At 37.0% G+C, this 20,519-nt stretch overlaps 2 protein-coding genes across 3 annotated transcripts; one reads left to right on the top strand and one right to left on the bottom strand.

Annotated features, from left to right (window-relative positions):
- Positions 1–155: 155 nt before the first annotated feature.
- Positions 156–11,466, top strand: parp2 (poly (ADP-ribose) polymerase 2). Of its 2 annotated transcripts, none has more exons than XM_044368031.1 (17): positions 156–358; positions 2,274–2,483; positions 2,781–2,936; positions 3,422–3,492; positions 4,240–4,290; positions 4,672–4,768; positions 4,871–4,946; positions 5,041–5,143; positions 5,280–5,436; positions 5,664–5,802; positions 5,911–5,974; positions 6,065–6,199; positions 7,315–7,442; positions 7,680–7,779; positions 8,466–8,564; positions 9,013–9,137; positions 10,726–11,466. In XM_044368031.1, the coding sequence occupies exons 1-17, from the start codon at positions 292–294 to the stop codon at positions 10,883–10,885; spliced, it is 1,938 nt and encodes a 645-aa protein (XP_044223966.1). In that variant the 5' UTR covers positions 156–291; the 3' UTR covers positions 10,886–11,466. The 2 variants fall into 2 exon arrangements, with proteins under 2 accessions (XP_044223966.1, XP_044223965.1); XM_044368030.1 differs by having other exon boundaries at positions 3,419–3,492.
- A 191-nt stretch (positions 11,467–11,657) lies between these two features.
- si:ch211-284o19.8 (protein lifeguard 1) lies at positions 11,658–19,142 on the bottom strand. Its single transcript, XM_044367550.1, has 7 exons — positions 19,096–19,142; positions 18,866–18,999; positions 16,315–16,610; positions 15,046–15,246; positions 13,461–13,589; positions 12,745–12,888; positions 11,658–12,009 (listed from the first exon to the last, which is right to left on the bottom strand). The coding sequence occupies exons 1-7, from the start codon at positions 19,140–19,142 to the stop codon at positions 11,875–11,877; spliced, it is 1,086 nt and encodes a 361-aa protein (XP_044223485.1). The 3' UTR covers positions 11,658–11,874.
- Between the last annotated feature and the right edge of the window lie 1,377 nt (positions 19,143–20,519).

Genomic DNA, 20,519 nt, shown 5'->3' with positions numbered 1-20,519 from the left:
AAGTTGAAAAAACAAGCAAACAAATTAGAAAAAACACTCAACTTTTGTATCAGTTCTGCGCTAAATGGTTGCTACGGTAACGGTTGGAGCAGCACGCACGCGCCGCTGTTAAAACAGATTTTTGTTTTAAACGCGATGTGATGCATCTTCTCTCTAGACGATCTTTAGCGGCACCGGCCAGGAAGCAGCGACGGCAGCTGGGGAAGTTTCCCGCCGTCTTTGTTGTCACTCTGTGTCTCTTTTTATTTATTTATTACCACTGTGCCTGTCAAATTACCTTCACAAACCACAATGAGGCGAGCAAGAAGGAATAAAAGTCAGAGTGCAGCAGAAAACGAAGAAGTCCAGTCAAAAACAGGTCGGTGTGTTTGACGGTTAGCTAGCTGCTGTAACCGTCTACGTCACTTCAGGACAGAAAGAGGAAAGCAGGAAAATCAACGTTATTTATTTATTGTCCACGCAGACTTTTGTGTTATTGCAAAGTTTAAAAGATCAGAAACAACCAACTTTCTGCTCATGGTAGATCTGGTACATGTTGATCATGTTAGTAACGTTAAAACCTGGTTATGCTCTGCAAAACTATGAGAGTGAACTTGTATTTATTCTGTATCTCATATCAATAAGTTAGCTTAGTCGGTAATCTATGAGGTATAATTAACTAAAAATAATACCGGTTAATCCAACAGCCCTGTAATAAATGCTACCTTCATGGAGGTTATAATGTTCAGCGTGTTGTAGATTGATTGATTGGATAACATGTTTAAGTGAAAACACTCATTTCCAACATGGTCCCAAGATGTTAAAAGACAGAGAAACATAAATAAGCACAAAACATTCAACATAAAAACTAAACAACACAATCCTGAAATCCAAAAAACACACATCACCACAATTTATACAAATAACTTCCACATCAAAATACAAGGACAGTTAAAGTAACAGTGTCATTGCAGATTTCATTATAAATCTGTGACCTTGTTCCATAAAAAGTCTCAACCTGCCTTTTCTATAAGCCCCTCTCATATTTAAAACCTGGATGTGTAGTGGAGAACTGCTCCACAACATGGCAGCAGTGTAAAAAAGGAACTTTTGGCCATTATTATTCACTAGAGACACTTTACATAAACACACACCGGCCCCTGGTTTTATGTTAATGCTGAGTATGGACCATTGATAACTGAGAACACAAGTATGGAGGAGCATTTCCACTGATAATATATAATATAGGTCTGCAACTAATGATTATTTTTATTATCAATTAATCTGTTGATTGTTCTCTCAATCATTTGTTTTGTTGTTTGGCCCATAAAATGTCAGGAAATGGTGAAAAATGTTGATAACTGTTTCCTAAAGCCAAAGGTGACGTCCTCAAATGTCTTGATTTGTCCACAACACAAAGATGTTCAGTTTACTGTCATAGAAAACTAAAGAAACCAGAAACTATTCAAATTTGAGTGGCTGGAATCAGATCATTTGGAAATTCTTCTTAAAAAAATGACTAAAAACAATGAATGATTATAAAGGATAAAAAACTTTAATAGCTGACAACTAATCAGGTAATCGTTGCAGCTCTAAATGGTATCCAATACTAATTAGGCCATAAACATTTAACTTAGTTGCCAATCTACTAGGACTAAAACTAATGATTGTTTTTATTATAGATTAATCTGCTGATTATTTCCTTGATTATTCAATTCATCTTTTTGCAGATAAAATGTCAGGAAATAATGAAAAATGACCTTTACAGCCTCTTAAAGCTAAAGGTGACGTCTTCAAACAGAGTATCTCCAGGTCTTGAAAAGCCTCGATTTAGGTTTCCTCAAAAAAATACTTTACAAGGTATTTATAATGCTTACATTTCCTTCATGAAGGTCTTAAATGTTTCTTTCTAGCCTGCCACAGGCAATAATGTGAGTTATAAAATATTCTTTATAATTAATTGATTAATTTTTAGCAAAATCTGGTTCCAGACCTCTGCCCTCATAAGTTATCTTTTAATTGGTTAATCTATCCATCTATTCATTCATTCTTTTTCTGCTGCATAGGATTGACCAGGTTTTTACACATTTTTTTACTGCTTTATGTCAAATTCTTTAAAAACCTAAAATTTGTCTCAAAGAGCTTTATAATCAAGCTTAAACGGATACAACACCCTCTCACCTCAGACCCCAGGATTGGATAAGGAAAAACTCCTCTCCAAAGAACTTAAATGGGGAAAAATGAAGGAATTAATTTTTTAACCTAAATGAATAATTCTGTGTGTGTGTGATCAGTGTGGCAGTGGAAGGGCGATGAAGGACAGTGGGAACCGTACCCGCCTTCAGCCTGCGCCCTGTTGGACTCCGCCGTCTCTTCAGGAAAAACCTCAGTCACTCTGTCTCTGGGCTCTGGGACGTCCTATGAAGTGGACCTGAAGAAGATGTTCCAGATTAATCCCGTCACCAAGTACAAGAGGAAGATTCGCTCTCAGACAGTAAAACCAGGTTTGTCTCTGCTGCAGCACAGTTTTAATCCTTTTCCTTCTTGATTTTACTTTTTTTTAATAATTGGAAAATAAAATAACTTCTGTCTTCTACTACAAGTAATGTTGATAAACAATAATGTTTATCATTATTTTGCATTTGAATACTTTGTCATGGTGTCCTTTATTCAACAAACCCAACTAAAATTTGAATGTATATGTTATATATTTAACCTGCATCTTAAATTTTTTTTGTTCTACAGTTCTCTCATGTTTTTTATAATCTAAAGTCTTTCTTCTGTTCTGCTCTCGTGTTCAGAGGGTTTGAGTGAAGCCGGTGACTTGATTGCTCATAATGGGAGGCCAGTTCAAGTGAAAGAGGAAGAGGAGGAGACGGAACAGCAACCCGCAGCTAAGAGGAGAAGAGGACAAAGCAAGAGTCAGACAAAAACCAAAGAAGAAATGAAGAGTGAAGGTAATATGGATCTAATTTTATACATATATTGTACGTGTATTAAATATGAAGCAGCGTTTCACAATTTGGGGGAGCTGCTAATACACAAAACTCTTTCTTACTTTTTCTAATAAACATGTATTAGCAGGTTTAATAGGACGCAGAGTTACGTAGAGCTGCAACGATTAGTTGATTAATTGATTAGTTGCCAACTATTGAATTAACTGGCAACTATTTTGATAAACTGTTAATCATTTGGAGTCATTCTTGAGGACATAAATCTCCAAATTCTCTGATTCCAGCTTCTTAAATTTTAATATTTTGAGATTTCTTTAGTCCTTTATGATAGTAAACTGAATCTTTGGGTTGTGGACAAAAGGGGACATTCAAGGTTGTCATCTTGGGCTTAATGATCGTCATTTTTCACCATTTTATAGACCAAATAACTAATCGATTAATCGAGAAAACATCATTAATGTTTTGTTTCTGATCTGGATGTTTAGCAGAGGTTGTGAAGACGGTGGTCATGAAGGGAAAAGCACCAGTGGACACTGAATGCAAAGCCAAACTTGGAAAGGTACAATATTTATATCTTTATTTATATCAGTATGAAACACATGATTCACATGTATCTTGCTTGTGGTTTGACAGCTGTTTGAAAGACTTTGCTTCAGTCACACTTCCTCTTCTGAGCAGGACTTAACTTAACTTATTAGAAATGTACATGTGTGTGCGCAGATCAAGCAAACACTCATTAGGCAATAAATATGAAAACATTTCACTGCACTCACTGATTTTTACTCGCAGAAGTTATTCAGGCTGTTTTATTCTTTTTATTTATTTATTTTCCGTCATAACTGTCACTGACAGTAAAGTCGTGCAACTACAAATATTCATCAGTGCTTCTGTTACATGAGAGTGTTACATGAGTCACATCTACACAAACGACCATATGACTTCTCCACATTTTCACCTCTGTGCTGTAATGTCGTTGTCGGTTTGACTACAGTCGCTCTGGTCTCGTCCTGGTAGATCAATATCAACCACAACACGTCTGGTTTGATTCCAGCCTCTGACCTTTGCTGCATGACGTACCCGCCTCTCTCTGTCCTGTCAAATAAAGAAGAAATTGGGTTTTGCTGCTTGTGTTTTGTTTGCAGACTTCCTTAAACTATTGTTGATTAAATAAATATGCATAAAACAACACATGCAAGGAACAGAAAATAAGAAGTTGACAGGAGAGATTTTATATCTTTTTAATTCCTCCTTTACAGGATGGAAATCATTCATGTTACTTCTTTTTACCTCCTCTTCTCTCTTCCAGGCTCATGTTTACTGTGAAGGAAAAGATGTTTACGACGTGATGCTAAACCAGGTAAATATTTAACTACGTAACATTTGGATCTGCCAAATGAATGAAGAAAGACTTGTGTTTTTACTTTTTTTCTGTATTGACTAAAGCTGAAAGATTAAATAATCCTGAATCATTTTTTCTAGATGTCTTGATCATATTTATTAAACACAGTTTTGGTTATTGGTGATTTGTGGAGCTTAACTGAGCTTCTTGGTGACTATTTTCATGTTTGCTGTGAAAAATAATAATGCAGCTTTGCCTTTTAAATCATATCTTAAAAACCAAAATTGACTGAAGGCTTTATAATTATTATATGAATTATATTTTCATTTTACATTTTGATTTGTGGGAAAGTAAACAGATTTTAGGCCTCCAGCAAACACCTTCTCTCTCATTTTGCAGACGAATCTTCAGTTTAACAACAACAAATATTACCTGATCCAGCTGTTGGAAGACGACGGCTCCAAGTGTTACAGTGTTTGGATGAGATGGGGCAGAGGTGAGTTTACTGTGTCCTGATGGTTCTTTGCGTATTTACCCATAAAATTAGCCTGAAGTATGAAAGACATTTCTGGAAAACTTACTTCTTTTGTTTCTTCAGTGGGCAAAGTGGGTCAAAACAGTCTGACAGCCTGTGGTGGAGACCTGCTGAAAGCCAAAGATATCTTCAAGAAAAAGTGAGATATGTGCTATTGAAAGTAAGAAAAAAAGAGTTCTAGACGTCTCCACATGGAAGTGAGATTCTGAAACACTCGTTTGTTTTTGCCGCAGGTTCCTTGACAAGACTAAAAACGAGTGGGAACACCGGGCGACTTTTGAGAAAGTGGCTGGAAAATATGACATGGTGTTCATGGACTACAGCTCGAATGAAAAGGTACGTTTACGGATAAAGAACGAATAACTTCAGTATCCCGCTGAAGTGCTTGAAGCTGATGCTTTGTAATCAGGATTTATTGGGAAACGGAGGCGTCTGATCAATCAGTCAGTACTAAAACATTTCTGTGTTCCAGGAGGAGACGCAGACCACGGCGGTGGACGCTGCACCAAAAAAGAAAACCTCCAAACTGGATGTGAAGATCCAGTCTCTCCTGGAGCTCATCTGTGACGTCAAAGCCATGGAGGAGTGTGTGCTGGAGATGAAGTTTGACACCCGGAAAGCTCCTCTCGGTCAGTCGGACTGAATCAAACCGAAATGCAGTGAAATGTGTCCTGATATCCTCTTTTCATCTCCACTAAGAACATTCACAGAATATTATTTTACACAGAGCAAAGATGCAATAAAAGATGTTCTTAAAGTCATAAACTGACTGTTTTAGATTCAGCTGGTGACAAACACTATATTTTCAAACCTTTGTGTTGTTTACTATATAAAATATTTGTCTTTCTACCTGCAGGCAAGCTGACCTCAGAGCAGATTCGCGCAGGCTACATGGCGCTGAAGAGAATCGAGGCGTGTTTGAAGAAGAAGGGCAGCAATCGGGAGCTACTGGAAGCCTGCAACCAGTTCTACACCCGCATCCCGCATGACTTTGGGTTAGAGAAACACTTGCTGAGATATATGTACTAATTTTCTACAGGAAAGTGTATGTTTGATGACAGGCAAGTGTCATCGTGCTGTAACAAAAAGATCTAATTCTCCAGGTTGAAAACTCCCCCAATCATACACACAGAAGATGAGCTGAAGGAAAAAATCTCACTGTTGGAGGTAAAAGTGTTTCATATCGGTCGACGATTATTCTGTTTTTGTCTTCACTTGATCTTGTGCTACATATTGTATATATATTTCTTTTCGCAGGCGCTGAGCGACATCCAGATCGCAGTGAAAATGGTTCAGTCCAGCAGAGACGGTGACGAACATCCTCTGGACAGACAGTACAGCTCCCTCAAGTGCAAACTGCAGCCCATAGACTCCAGCGCCAATGAATACAAGGTGTGTCTGTTGCTCATAACTCTTATGTTGATAAAATAAAAGCAGTTAAGGTTTAATTAAATCACTGAAACTGTGTCGTAACGGTGGAATCAGAGAAGATGGAACTAATATCTTCAAAACACTCAGTTTGCTGAGTTTGGCCCATTGATATTCCAATATCCAATATCAAATTATCTAAGGCAACATAATATAATCTGCATATAAGATGCTGGACTGTTCGATATCTATTTCTATGTGACTGAATATTACTCTTAAAGGAAAAAAGCCTTCAGTAATTAATAAGGTACCTTTCATATTCGGCCACTTGTGGATGATGACACATATCAAGATACTTTCAGAAGCTACAATGAAGTTCAATATCAAAAGATCTATATATATATTTATGTGTATCTGTATGATGTCAGCGGTACATCAGGTTTTCTACTGTCCCTAAAAATCAAACAGCGACGTCTTCTTCGTAGCGCTGCCTTTCTGTATCAACTTCAAGCCGTCATGTAGGGAGAAATCCACTGCAGAAGATTCAAAAGGACACATTTTTCCACTAACAGCTGCCTTAATCGACCAGAATTCACTGCAGTCACCAGACATGTCAGGATTTGAATACTGACTAATTGGCTGTATTTTTATTCCTATTCACCTTTGACAGAAACACATTGATAGAAAAATCCATGTATTAGTATATATTTGGCGGCAGGGCCTTGAGGGGAACACTATGATAGTCATATGGACATCATGGTCATCATGTGGAAGGGAGAGCTCTGTAAAGCTTTGTCTAGGTCTGTTAGAAGGAATCTGTAAACAACTAAAGGTGCCTCCCAAGGGCATCAAGGCCGTCAATATATACTAGTGACTTTCCTTTGTCTTGTCAGAATCCTCCACGGAGACTCTGTGGACTCTCCGTGTCTGCAACATATGTTCTGTTTGAATTAAAGAGACGCTTGACTTCAACCAACCTCAGTCTATTTGATCATTTTTACCTATCACACATCCAGAGAAAACAGACGGACTCAAATAATAAACTGAATGAAACTTTGTCTGTCAGTTGCTACAACCTGAAGATACTTTGTGTAGTTTGTTGTTGTTTCTTTGTAAACACTCGTCTTGTCTGTGTTCAGGTGATAGAAAAGTACCTGCTGTCCACTCACGCCCCAACTCACAGTGACTACACCATGAGTGTGCTGGACATCTTCTCAGTGGACAGAGAAGGAGAGAACGACAAGTTCCTCTCACAGTTACACAGCAGGTAATAAAGGATCAATAATTTATCGGCTCATATTGTCTCAGATATTTTATATGTTGTTGGAACGTTGAAATCTGCTTTAACTTCCTTATTTACCTGTAAAATCTGATAAAGATGTCAGTGAAAATAATTTATTGGCGATGAACTTTTATGTAGCCCAATTCTGTGTGTGTGTGTGTGTGTGTGTGTGTGTGTGTGTGTGTGTGTGTGTGTGTGTGTGTGTGTGTGTGTGTCTACCAGGACTCTGCTGTGGCACGGTTCCCGCCTGTCTAACTGGGTCGGCATCCTCAGTCAGGGTCTCAGAGTGGCTCCACCTGAAGCTCCCGTCACTGGTTACATGGTGAGATGGATGATTGATTCATTTACTTTCTTTCACTTTATTCTATTTTAATGTTCGTCTGTCTCCAAAACAAAAAGTCCTCTAACGCTGCAACTAACGATTATTGACATTATCGATTAATTTAATTGTTTTGGTTTATAAAACATAAACAATGAAAACTGCCCATCACTAGAGCTCAGTGTGACATCATCAGATGTTTTTTTTTGTCTGACCAACAGTCCAAAACATAAAGATATTAAATTTACTATAATATAAGACGAAGAAAAGCAACACAAATTCACAAATCTGAGAACCTGAAATTACATCAAATATTAGTTAGTAGATAATATTACCTGAATGATTAATAGATTATCAGACCAGATGTGATTAATTTTCTGTCCATCGACAAATCATTGCAGCTCTTAACTCTGTTTTTAAAGAACATGTAAAGTCATAAGTCAAAAATAAATACATATACAAATACATAACATTGCTCTGTTAAAACCATTAGCTGACAGTTATGTGAGGAATAAAACCCAACAAGTTGAACTTTTTATGGTTGTATTAGATGACGCAGCGACTAAGAACCACCCAACGTGATTTTTAAATGGAATAAAATTATCTATAAACTGTAAAATATTTGTCACAGCAACAGTTTGTCTTTATTACAGAGAGAATAATGTTCCTGTTTCTCTTCTCTCATCCAGTTTGGTAAAGGTATCTACTTTGCCGACATGTCGTCAAAGAGCGCCAACTACTGCTTCGCCAATCAGCACAACCATGTCGGACTGCTGCTCCTGTGTGAGGTGAGTTGACTTTTATTATTAGTTGATTATTTATTTTCTTGAATTAACATGTTGTCGTCTCACATGTCAGTGGCCGTTAAAATGGTCGGTGAAGAAAATTTACCATCCAAGGAAATATCTTGTCAATAAACTGCGATAGATTTTCATTTTTCACCTCTTTTTCTACTAATAATAAGCTGTTTAATCATCCTGACAATGAAGGAAGGGGGTGTAAAAAGTTGTTAACATTTAGTCTGTGAAAGGTAACCTGTTTGGTGTGTATAGGCTGTTAATTTCAAACCCTTCTTACCTGCCAGTACAAGTCGGTAACTCGTATTAACAGTAAATACAACAGGATTTGAACATCACCTTTCACATAGAGCCTAGATGTGATACAACACTTTTTGAATCTCTGTGCTCCGTGTGTGTGTGTGTGTGTGTGTGTGTGTGTTTGTGTGTGTGGTTGCAGGTTGCCCTGGGAGACTGTAACGAGCTGCTGGATGCCGACTACGAGGCCAACAATCTGCCTGCTGGAAAACACAGCACTAAGGGACTGGGACAGACCGGACCTGACCCCAAAAACTCTGTCACCCTGTTAGTCTGTCTCATTATACTGATACGTTTCATACAGGCCAAACATTGATCTAATTGTGTTACACTGTTACATAACAAAAAATCATGACATTATCTGAGAGGAGAACTTAATGTTAATTACATCAGCAAAAGAAAGAAAAATACAAGTTGATGAATACGAAGAAAGAAGAACTACAGGAAAATTAAAATATTAAACACAGACGTATGATGATAGTAAGTTAGTTCTTGCTCAAACAGCTACTTTCAGATTGATAATTATCTATCAAAACGGAAACAACCATCATCACTGCATCCTTTCTGTTAACTGTAGAGCACTTTCTAATCGTTCATGTTAGTAAAAAGGTTAAAAAAAAAAAAAAAAGAAAAAGTCAGAATAAATCCAGCTGTAATAACATTTTTCTTATTAATTTCACAAAACAATACACACTCTTTAGTTGTATATTATTCTACAGCCCTGCTGCTATGTTTTTAGAAAGTGACGTCATGTACAGTAATATGATTTTAGTTCAAAGACTTTACTATCTTAATAGTGCTCAGCTAGATCCGCTACGTTATTTGTTTTAATTATGTAGACCCGTTTGTTGAGGTCCGTTTCTATCACTCCATAGAAACGTCAACTTGTTTTTATTCCAGAGGGAGTCTGTGTGGAGTAAAACCACTCGGATAAAAGTCAGAACACTAACTGCTGAGCTCAGTTTGCTCTGCAGTGACTCACACTACTGAAGGACTGACCTCGCTTTCCCCTCATTAGTTCTGCCTTCTCTCCTGCTACGCTGCTGCTCCCCTGTAGATACATACATACAAAAAATACTGTTTTTCATTACAGAGCGGTCACGTGAGCTTGAAAAATACCAGACATTTAATTTATTGTACCAGTCATGAGATTAAATTGTGATCTATGTTAATAGACTATGTAGGTCGTTATGTATTTTTTAACCAATTATCTATAAATCATGTTTATTTCACATTACTGGCGTTTTCCAAAGCACTGTATATTTTTTGTACTGTTTCCCCACCTTGTAGTCATGAACTGGTTTCAGTTTATCTCTGCAAGTTGATTTTCAGACTGTGTTGGCTATTAAAAGTCTTATAGTATGTTCTGGAAAATGGTCAACAGTGATGTAGAGAAGATGCAATTTTGTACTTTAAAGGACCAGTATGTAAGATTTAGTGGCATCTAGCGCTGAGGCTGCAGATTGCAACCAAATGAATCCCCCTCCCCTTCCCTTCCAAACATGTAGGAGAAGCTACGATGGCTGCGAAACTTGTGAAAGAATGCGATTGTTTGGTTTGTCCGTTCTGGGCTACTGTAGAAACATGGTGGCCTCCGTGGAAGAAGACCTGCTCCATCTGTAGATATAAAGGGCTCATTTTATGTTAACGAAAACACAGTAATTCTTATTTTCAGGTGATTATACACTAATTAAAACACACTTATTAATATTATATTCCATTTCTGCCAAGTCCGTTCTGCTAGATGCCACTAAATTCTCCTCACTGCACCTTTAATGGGGTTAAAACCACCAGAATGGTCCTATTTAATAAATAGCACTTTTGATTTGTATCCCTCTCTCTCCTTGTTTCTCAGGGATGGTGTGACAGTGCCGATGGGTCCAGGGGTGAAGACGGGCGTGGGTAAAAACAACGGTTACTCCCTTCTCTACAACGAGTTCGTCGTTTACAACCCTGCCCAGACTCGCATGAGGTACCTGCTGCGGGTCCAGTTCAACTACTCTTCATTGTGGTGAGGCTTCTGCAAAAATAATGAGACTCAGCAGATTTCCTCTCCACAAAGCCGGGATGATATATCACTTAGTCATTCTTCATGTACACTTAGGTACTGTGTAGGTCATGGGTTTCATGGTTTCCTGGTTAAGATGTGACTGGATCAAACTGGAGAAAAGCAGGTTTTCAGAGACGTTGACTTTGTCAGTGACGTCTGTGTGTTTTAGATGTCATGCAGCGGGAACTTACAGATCTAAAGGTTATGAATTTCTTACATGGGAATGGAAAGTTTTAATCTATGTAAGAAAAAACCCTTTTTTTTCCACATCAGGTTCTGTATGTCACAGGTAATCAGCTCAACAAATCTCTTTTTCTTTTTGAGTCAGGAAGTTTATGTTTGAGCCTGTAAAATCATTTCTACATTCCTCTTTATTTATCAGTGAGGCTACAGGTACAAAATACGCTGCTGCTGAAGCTTTGGTGAAGGTAAAAGATGAAAATGGATCTATGTGATATGAGGAAAATATGCAGAACATTTTGCACTACTTCTTGCCAATGTGACTTTATATCACTACAAGCGTTATTGTATTGCATGTTTCATACAGCAACAAATGGCCTTATTCTGGATCTATTGAATTATCAGTGTCTGACTTTAATGACACAAAATGAAACGTCTTCTAGGCTGGATTGACATTACTTCTTAATAATGTGTCTTATTAATAAATGTTTTTGTTTGTTTGAATAATTGTCATGTTTTTGTATTGGTTAACATAAAATGCAAGAAACAGAATAAAATACAGTTTTTAATTATGTTTTATTTATGTAAAACTGAGACAAAGACAATATTCTGTAAAAACACCGATCATCATTCATTCATTGTCACTTAAAACAGGATGAAGTTACAATATGTACATAATAAAAAAATTAGCTTTTTGATTGTGGTTGCAGTTTGGAGTGTCTGTCTGTCTGTATGTGTGTGTGTGTGTGTGTGTGTATGTGTGTGAACACAGTTTCACCTCCTCCCCAGGAGGTAGAGGAAGATGAGGACTATGTCCAGGTAGATCATGAGAGCAGCGTTGATGTATTCCTCAGGATCCAGACGGTAGCTCATCGTCCCCATCATCAGCTGACAGTCGATCATCAGGAACTGAGACAGACAGACAGACGGGGAGGGAGAGAGAGAGAGAGGAGAGTATGTAGGACAGGGTGAGAGATTAAATAGATTTTTAAAGGGATATAAAATGTGTTTTGTGATTTTCTGTCATCTATATAGTGTGATAAAGGTTTGAATATACTGTGCAGTGACAATATAACAGCATATCCAGTAAATGTGGGTTTAATCCCTCGAAAGACAGACATTCGCTAACATGAGGTGTCACTATTTGCTTGATTTTTTTTAGGCACTTCAATATTAAGTCGGATATATTTGAGCTTTTCCCAGTTATAATTAGGATTTGTAAGTTTCCCATTTAAAAGCCAGCATCTCAGTAACTGAGAAGGCCTTTAACATGTCTGATAAAGGATATTTATATATTGATATTTTGCTGCTGAACACGAAACCTGCTCTAAATAAAAACAAGTCACAAGTGCTGTAACTGACACCACAATGAATGCTGCACCGAGCTTCCTTTTTTTTCTGACTGCAGAACTGTTGTTTATAGCGCTTCACTCAGGACCCGAGGAAACAGCTTGTATTTCTGTCCGTAGGCGGTTATAACGAACGCTGACTGGTGAACTCTTATCTGTGACGCTTTATAAAACAAAGCAGGATGGGGAAGCAAACCTGTCAGTAATTTTACCGTTTAACCTGCAGAACTTTTGATATGATTTTGTTCCTTCTACTTAATAGCAAACTGTGTAAGTTTATATATTTGTTCCATACCAGGGAGTACAGCAGAGCTCCCAGACATCCATAGGCGACATCAGTGATGTAGGAGTAGTAGAAGGTGCAGAAGAACCCAAACATGAGAACGTCCACAGCCAGAATCAGCAGAACACCGTAAAAAATAGTGAAATCAATACGAGTCTGCAACAAACACAGAAGAACATAAACTGCATTAATACATTTTCTGTCATGTATCGCTTAATGTGGCTGCTTTCATAATCTGTGCAACAAAGTTCTTTACAATAAAAACAAACGACATACATATGGTAATAAATAACCATGAAAATGGATAGACTATAATAATGTCAAAGGTATTTTAGAGCCTAATGTTGCAGATTGGATTCCAACCTCATAATGTGAAACAGAGTTTTCACAAATTCAGCAATTTAATAGGACCTGGAGACAAAAAGACACATAGCTATTTTCTTTTTGTTTCGTCCAAAGTATAATTATAGTATAGAGGATGATTGAACAGCTATAATTGAGAAAACATTGAGATTTTGCCTCTTCTGACACTTTCTTAGCTCTTGTAACACGCATCATCACAATGTCAGATATGGATTTTCTTTGCAACAAACAGTTAAGTGCCAGAACTTAAAAACTAGCATATAAAAGCAATGGAAAAAGTGCACATTGCTTCACTTAAAATGTATACAGATCACAGTATACATGAAGCAAGTGGAGTTTCAGTTCAGCCTCTGTGTGTGTCTGACCTGAGCTGAGAAAGCGATGATGGCGAGAGAAATGGCCAGCGTCGCTCCCATAGTGATGACGACAGCGTTGGTGTTGTGGAAGGAGGCGATGGTTCCCACCATGTATGAAAGGCTCAGGGTGACCACAGCCTGTTGTCACGAAAATCACAAAATCAATACGTCATTAAAACAACTCGTTTCTTCATAATTTGTCTGATATCCAGGCCTTCACAAAAGAGGACAATCAAGTGCACATGTTTTTTTTTTTTACTTTATATGACCTGCACTTCTAAACCCAGCAGTGTTTGTGCTACACTCTGAATTGTGCATTTAAACAATACAACACAGGACAAGTCTGTCCTAATTAAAAACGCCACCAAAACCTCAAAGACACACAGTGAACTTGTGAGTACGGGAACCAAACTTCAAACAGGAAACTGAGGTTTTTACTCAGAAACAACAACAGATATAATCTATCACCTTATCTTAAAAAAAACACCCAAATGTCTAAATGTGTTGAAGGTTGTGCAAAACCAAGCTGTGAATAAAAGATATGCCAAAGCACAACTTTTATGTTTTTACTGCATAGCAACACTGGATGTTTTTCATGTATACAAACTGTATCTTCTCTAAGTTGAATCTAGTATTTACACTTGTGCTTGGGTAGATTTTAGTTGAAGATCCCCTCCAGACATGTCTGAAGATACTGAAAATACTCTGCCTTGACTAATAATTTGTGTCTCATACAGTTTTTCCACACAAAAAAGTTAAATTATCTCCTTAAAAATCCTTAAAATGACATCTATTCCTTCTCTCTCCAGAATCTATCAATATACAAATATTTTTCATTTCAAAAGTTTTAATGCTGGATGCAAGATGTCTTCAAAACTTCACTGAAAACACTTTGAACCGGAGGCTTCAAGTCTTTAATCTGTCAATTATTTTCTTGATTATGTCATAAAATGGTGAAAAATGTTGATCGCTGTTTCCAAGGCGATTTCCTAAAATGTCTTGTTTTATCCCGACCAACAGTCCACATACCAAAGATATTCAGTTTACTGTCATAGAAGACTAAAGAAACCATAAAATATTAGTTTAATAGTTGGCAATTAATCAGTTTATTAACTAATCCTTGCAGCTCTAGATTAAAGTTTTCACAGTTGGCCTCAAAATAGTTGTGATGTCACTAATCCTGCCGGTAGGTAGACGCCTTAAACTTAAACTTTCCACTTTCAGCAGATGAATGTGAAAAGTCTTCAAACTCTGCACACACACACACACAGACATATAAACATTTTTGACTGGAGAAGAACTTTAAGTGGTTTTTCCAGAAAAACACTTTATTGAGCAACATTTAGCTGAGGTTTGACGTTTTTGGCACCTGCTTCACCAAAATATTTCACATCTCTGTCCAGGATGTGACTGACTTCTAGTATTTCATATCTAAGATGTGTTTACTTTTATTCTTTTATTATATTATTAACTGTCCTTTCAGTCTTTTTATTTAAAATCTTTGTGTATTTCTAATTTATCAGTATCTGTCTTGTGTAAAATCAATTTCCCCGTCAGATATTTGGGGTTTTGTGCTCTCGTGTTTGCGACCCACCAGCCCCACGATGTTCCAGGGGTGACGCCGACTGAAGGACCTGCAGCAGCTGAGGGCGGTGGCGACCACGGCGAAGATGATGAAGGAGCTGAGGTAGGCCCACAGGTTGTCCTGCACCGCCTTCTTGACCACGGTGGAGAAGGTGAACACACACACCACGCTGAAGGTGAACAGCAGCTGGAGGGTCAAGATGCTGAATACCTGCACAGGAAGGGAAGAAAGGACGGTGTTTATAAAAAAATGATAAACACTTGTGGAGAAACTTGAACTGATGTTAAAGGCGAATATAAACATAATTTGTCAGATTAGCTCGTAACGTATAAATACAGTTTGTCTTCATGATATCTTGTTTTCAAGACCTACAGATAAGAGCTTTGATTTTTTAGAGTGACACATGACTCGTGAACATGTGTGGATTGAAACTTCTGTTTAATTTCAATCATACATTTAACTGATCAACTTTTAAATTAGAAAGAATGTTTATTTTTTACTTCCCAGCCTGCCCAGTTTTGAGTTTACTCTCCAGAAATCCTTGTTGAAGACTTTTGTTATTCTTTGCACCGTGCAGACGTCAGGATAGTGTTTAATTTTCATCTTTGCACCAGCCATTAATTGTGCAAAGTTGTGTCACTGTGACTTTAAAAGGAGTCACTGAACGTCTACTTGATTGCAAACCTGCTCTTTAAATTATTATTTTTTTAATGAATCATAATTTTGGCTTAAAGACAGTAGATCCCAATCTTTTTGGCTTCTGATCCTTGAAAACAATGTAATTTCTACTTACAGGCTCTTTGCACAGGTTGCATGTGTCTACAGTTTGTGACCAGTTAGTCATCAAGTAATTTTTCCTTCTCAGATTGATTCATTTACATGATTTTTAGAGGCTTGAGTAGATAAGATTATCTATTAATTTACAGAAAAAAGCAAAAACGAGGGCAAAGTGGTGTTGCAGAATTTTTCTGCTTCTCCTGTTAATCGTTTGGTGACCTCTGATATTTCTCTTGTGACTCCTTAGCTTGGGAAATTCCGGTGCAAAGCAATTTTTTATGAAACAGTGCCCAAATACTACTAACAACAACCCGCAGAGCTCTTATCCAGATTTCTCGCTTGATGGGTTAGAGATTGTGCCTCTGCTAAGCATGTCGATAAGATATCAGCTTTTCCTCATCAGAGAAAGTTTGCAGCTGTTGTTGTTCCACCAGAATATACTGAAGTTATACTTATCTTATAATATATTTCTCAAAAGTCACATAAGTAAGCAGCACAAACCTTCCTAACAAACGCCATCCTCACTGTCTTGTCGTCAAAGGAATACGAGGATGTGAGTGGAGTCGTGTCCGGCACGGACTCTGGGATTATATCGCGGAAGGACTCATATCCTGAGGTAGGCTGATAGGTGTAAGTTGTCTCAATTTTGGCTGGAGTGTACATCGGCGGTGCTGCAGAGTAAGGTGGAGGCTGCTGCTCTTGGTAGGAGTACGCTGGTGGTGACACATCAGAGACGGCGGCGTCCTGCATCTCTTCGGGCGTGAGGGAGTCTGCTGTGTTCGACATTCTGGAGGAAACTGTGGGACAAAGACAGAAGTTCAACCTAATAGAAAGGCTAACTTTTTGCAAATGAAAAACATTAGCAGAAGATCCTATTTAATATAATCAAATGACCCCAAATAATATTTGAAGGTTTGTGTTTTAAGTGTATTTTGTTTTATAGCTTTTATTTTAATTTTAATGTGAGAGGAAAGATGAAAAACAAAGTTCTGATACACAAATCTGTTTTCAGTTTTTTGGACTTTTTCTCTAATCTTTGATCTTTGTTGAAATATTGGATCATTTGAACATTTATTGAAATGAAACCATGTGAGAAGTTTAGAGGGAAAAATCACTATTTGGTGGAGCTGTTAACAACTCATAAACGTCTGAAATGTGACCCCGACTACACACTGCTTTTTATAAGAAAATTCAAAAAGGTTGGAAACCACTGGTTTCATCCTTAACAATATGTTGTATTTTAAAAGCTTGTTATATTATCCATTGTGTCAAATCTTCATCTGAAAAGTAACTAAAGCTGTCAAATAAATGTAGTGGGAAGTAGGAAGTACAATATTTCCCTCTGAAACGTAGTAGAGTGGAAATATAAAGTAGCATAAAATGGAAATAGTGAAGTAAAGTACAAGTTCCTCAAAATTGAATAAAAATTGTACTCAATCACTTTCCATGACTGATTATACTGTAAGTTAATATTGCCAACAAGGTGTGAGTCTAAATGTAGCTGCAATAAAGTTGTAGATTCATTCAAACATTGACAATAACTGTAGAAAAGCTACAGAACAGCTGAACTTAAACAGAGAAAGCAAAGCTGTTACTACTAATAACATTAACGATGGCTTCGTTGTATTCAAGTGTCCCTTTAAGCCGTGACAGTTAACACATACGCCTACAATACCAGGAACCTGAAACTGAATTATTCATTTCATTAATTACATCAGCGCTTTTCCCACTGAGTCGTGTCAAAATGTCCATGTAAAAGGCTCATAAATGTAGTAGATATATATTAACTTCTGTTAAAATAACACATGAAAGCACAATTAATATTGCCAACAAGGTGTGAGCCTAAATGTAGCTGCAATAAAGTTACAGAGCTACAGAACAGCTGAACTTAAACAGTCTGTCTCTCTAAACTCTCAGATGTTCTTACAACAAATCTGGAGTTTTACTTAAAACTTGATTTCTGATGCAACCATACCTGCTGCTGACTGATGCAAGAACTGAATAACCATCAGGAAGTAAAACTTGAACTAAAAGGGCAACTTCCCTTACATGTTGGTGGGAAAACTGAGAAACTGAGAGAGGTGTGGATTCATGTATTCTCCAATATGTCATAATATACTATAAAAATCCAGTAGATTTTATTTAAGGTGTAATTTTTTTTTATTTGTAAACACTGCAGCGAAGTTTAGAGCTGCATTCAGTTACAGGAACAAGACAATCAGCGTTTTTAACCGCAGACATTTTGACTTGTCATAACAGAGAAAGCAAAGCTGTTACTACTAACTACTAACATTAACGATGGCTTCTTTGTATTCAAGTGTCCCTTTAAGCCGTGACAGTGAACACATACGCCTACAATACCAGGAACCTGAAACTGAATTATTCATTTCATTAATTACATCAGCGCTTTTCCCACTGAGTCGTGTCAAAATGTCCATGTAAAAGGCTCATAAATGTAGTAGATATATATTAACTTCTGTTAAAATAACACATGAAAGCACTTAACTAACCTTTTATTAAACCAATTCTTTGTTCATCCACATATGTTTAACTAAAACTAGGTATGTTACATGACATTAGTGACATTTTTGGTGGGTATTTTTGCATTAATTGTACAGAATATTCATATTTTCTAATGATTATCTAAACGTTTATGGATGTAACTTTTTAAACACGAGTGCACGTTCAGGGAAGTTAAAGCGAATACAGACATCACCCAGATACAAGCTAATGAACGTTAGACTCAGTGCATCTGTTTCTTCTATATTACAGGCAATTTAAAGGTCAGTTCACCCAAAATAACACACAAAAATCCCCCCAAAACCTCAGCAAACAAAACCAATCTGCATGTTTAGATGCTATGAGGGATAAATGTTTGATGATGATGTGAATGAACACCCACTTTAAAGGATTATTATGAATTACATCATATTTTCTGCCTTGTTTAAAGTACCAGTAAATATTTAAAGCACACGAAATGCAGCCGGATAAACAGTCACACAACAAGTTTAGTTAGTATAATCGAGAATAAAGTGGATGTTTGTTCACTTACCTTCTCTCTGTTGTCTGTACTTGTGTTTGTGTCCGCCGACACACAGTCTGTGTGAGGAAGAAAATGATATGAAACGGTCCCTTTGTGGTGATGAGTGAGGGTTGAGTTTCACTTCCTGACAGTTTGAAGTTTGTCTTTAACTTTGAGAACAGAAAGTGGAAACTCTGCTGTTGCTTCATACTGTGTCAGTGGTCGTCAAAATGGAGTCTGGGAACTTCCAGGGGTCGTACGGTCTGTTTCTAGAGGGTCCGCGGCAAAAAGTGTAGTGGTTGAACATGTAGGCTTAAGCACAGTTAAACTGTACATAAAAATGGGAAGTTTATTTTCCTGTCCACACAGTGATTTACACTTTTTACCAGCTCAGTACCGAATCACAGACGAGTCTATTTAGGAGACATATTTATTATCTAATTTGTGTCTGAGAATGTTTGACCTGAAAACGTTCAGGAACCACATGTCTCAGCTGTTGCCAGGCAGAGATTATAATTACAGCGATAAGAGTAAATTGCCACCAACTCAGTTTATTTCATCAATTAAAGCAGGAAGTGAAACAAAACAGATTATCAGACATTTGTATTGTTTGAACGAACACTACATTGTGTTTTTAGTCGGGCTCACAGCTGCATACGGTACTTGTTCAACATTGAAAGTTAATTCTTGACCTTTGAAAAATGAGTCAACTAAAAAAAAAAAAAGAGAGAAGAAAATCACAACAATTTCCACTCAGCAGCTCTCCTCCAGGTTTCGGTGGTATTTCATGATCTTCATCAGCAGATGGAGTTTGTGAAACTGTGCAAAGTGGAAAAACATCTTCACAATTCGTTTATCTTTTTTTCTGAGCACGTTGAGGACTTCTTGTCCACGTTGGTTTAAAAAGTTGAGATTGAAAGTTACCTTTGGCACAGAAGGAGAAATGGTCGAGGAAGATCATGTGATACTAGCAAAAGCTCTGCAACTTTCTTTTGTCAGCTACATACAGTCAATATTGCTAATTCTGAGCACTGAACACGTGAAGGTTTTTGGGTTTTTTATCTATTTTAATGTAATTGTAATGTGTCTTTGCTGATATTTCAGTATCAATGTACATTCAGGTAAGAATAAATTAACTGAATTCAGACTATTCCTGTATATATATATTTTAAAACATGTGTAATTTAAACTTTTATCATGAAGCATTATAGAATTTAGAGCTGATATGAAACTCACATTTTTGCAGCTTCATTTTGAAACACTACAGAATTAATAGAGTTAGTTTGTGAGTCACTAAATAAAGTAGGATACCATTATTTTGAAAGTAGTAGTAGTAGTAGTAGTAGTAGTAGTAAAAGATTTATTTGTGTCATTATTTAGTAATGTTAAGATTCATTTAAATACTCTCATTAAACCAAAACTCTTCAGGAAAGTGTTTCCTGTTTTAGATCTCACTAAACCGCACACAAACAACCACAAATGCCTTGTTGACACTTAAAAACACACAAGAACACACATCCACAAAACATCTCTCACACATATTTATTGTAAAAAATACATATAAAAACAATTTCTGAGACATACAAAAGATCGGAGCTTAGAAACAGTATAATGAACAGACAAAGACCAAGCCATTTTCTTGAATTGCATTACATATTTACAATTTAATAAATAAAATTCAATT

This window comes from Thunnus albacares, chromosome 12 (genome assembly GCF_914725855.1).
Source record: "Thunnus albacares chromosome 12, fThuAlb1.1, whole genome shotgun sequence".
NCBI lineage: Eukaryota > Metazoa > Chordata > Actinopteri > Scombriformes > Scombridae > Thunnus > Thunnus albacares.
The sequence above is the reverse complement of the archived record's forward strand: the minus strand, read 5'-3'. Positions and strand labels throughout refer to the sequence as shown.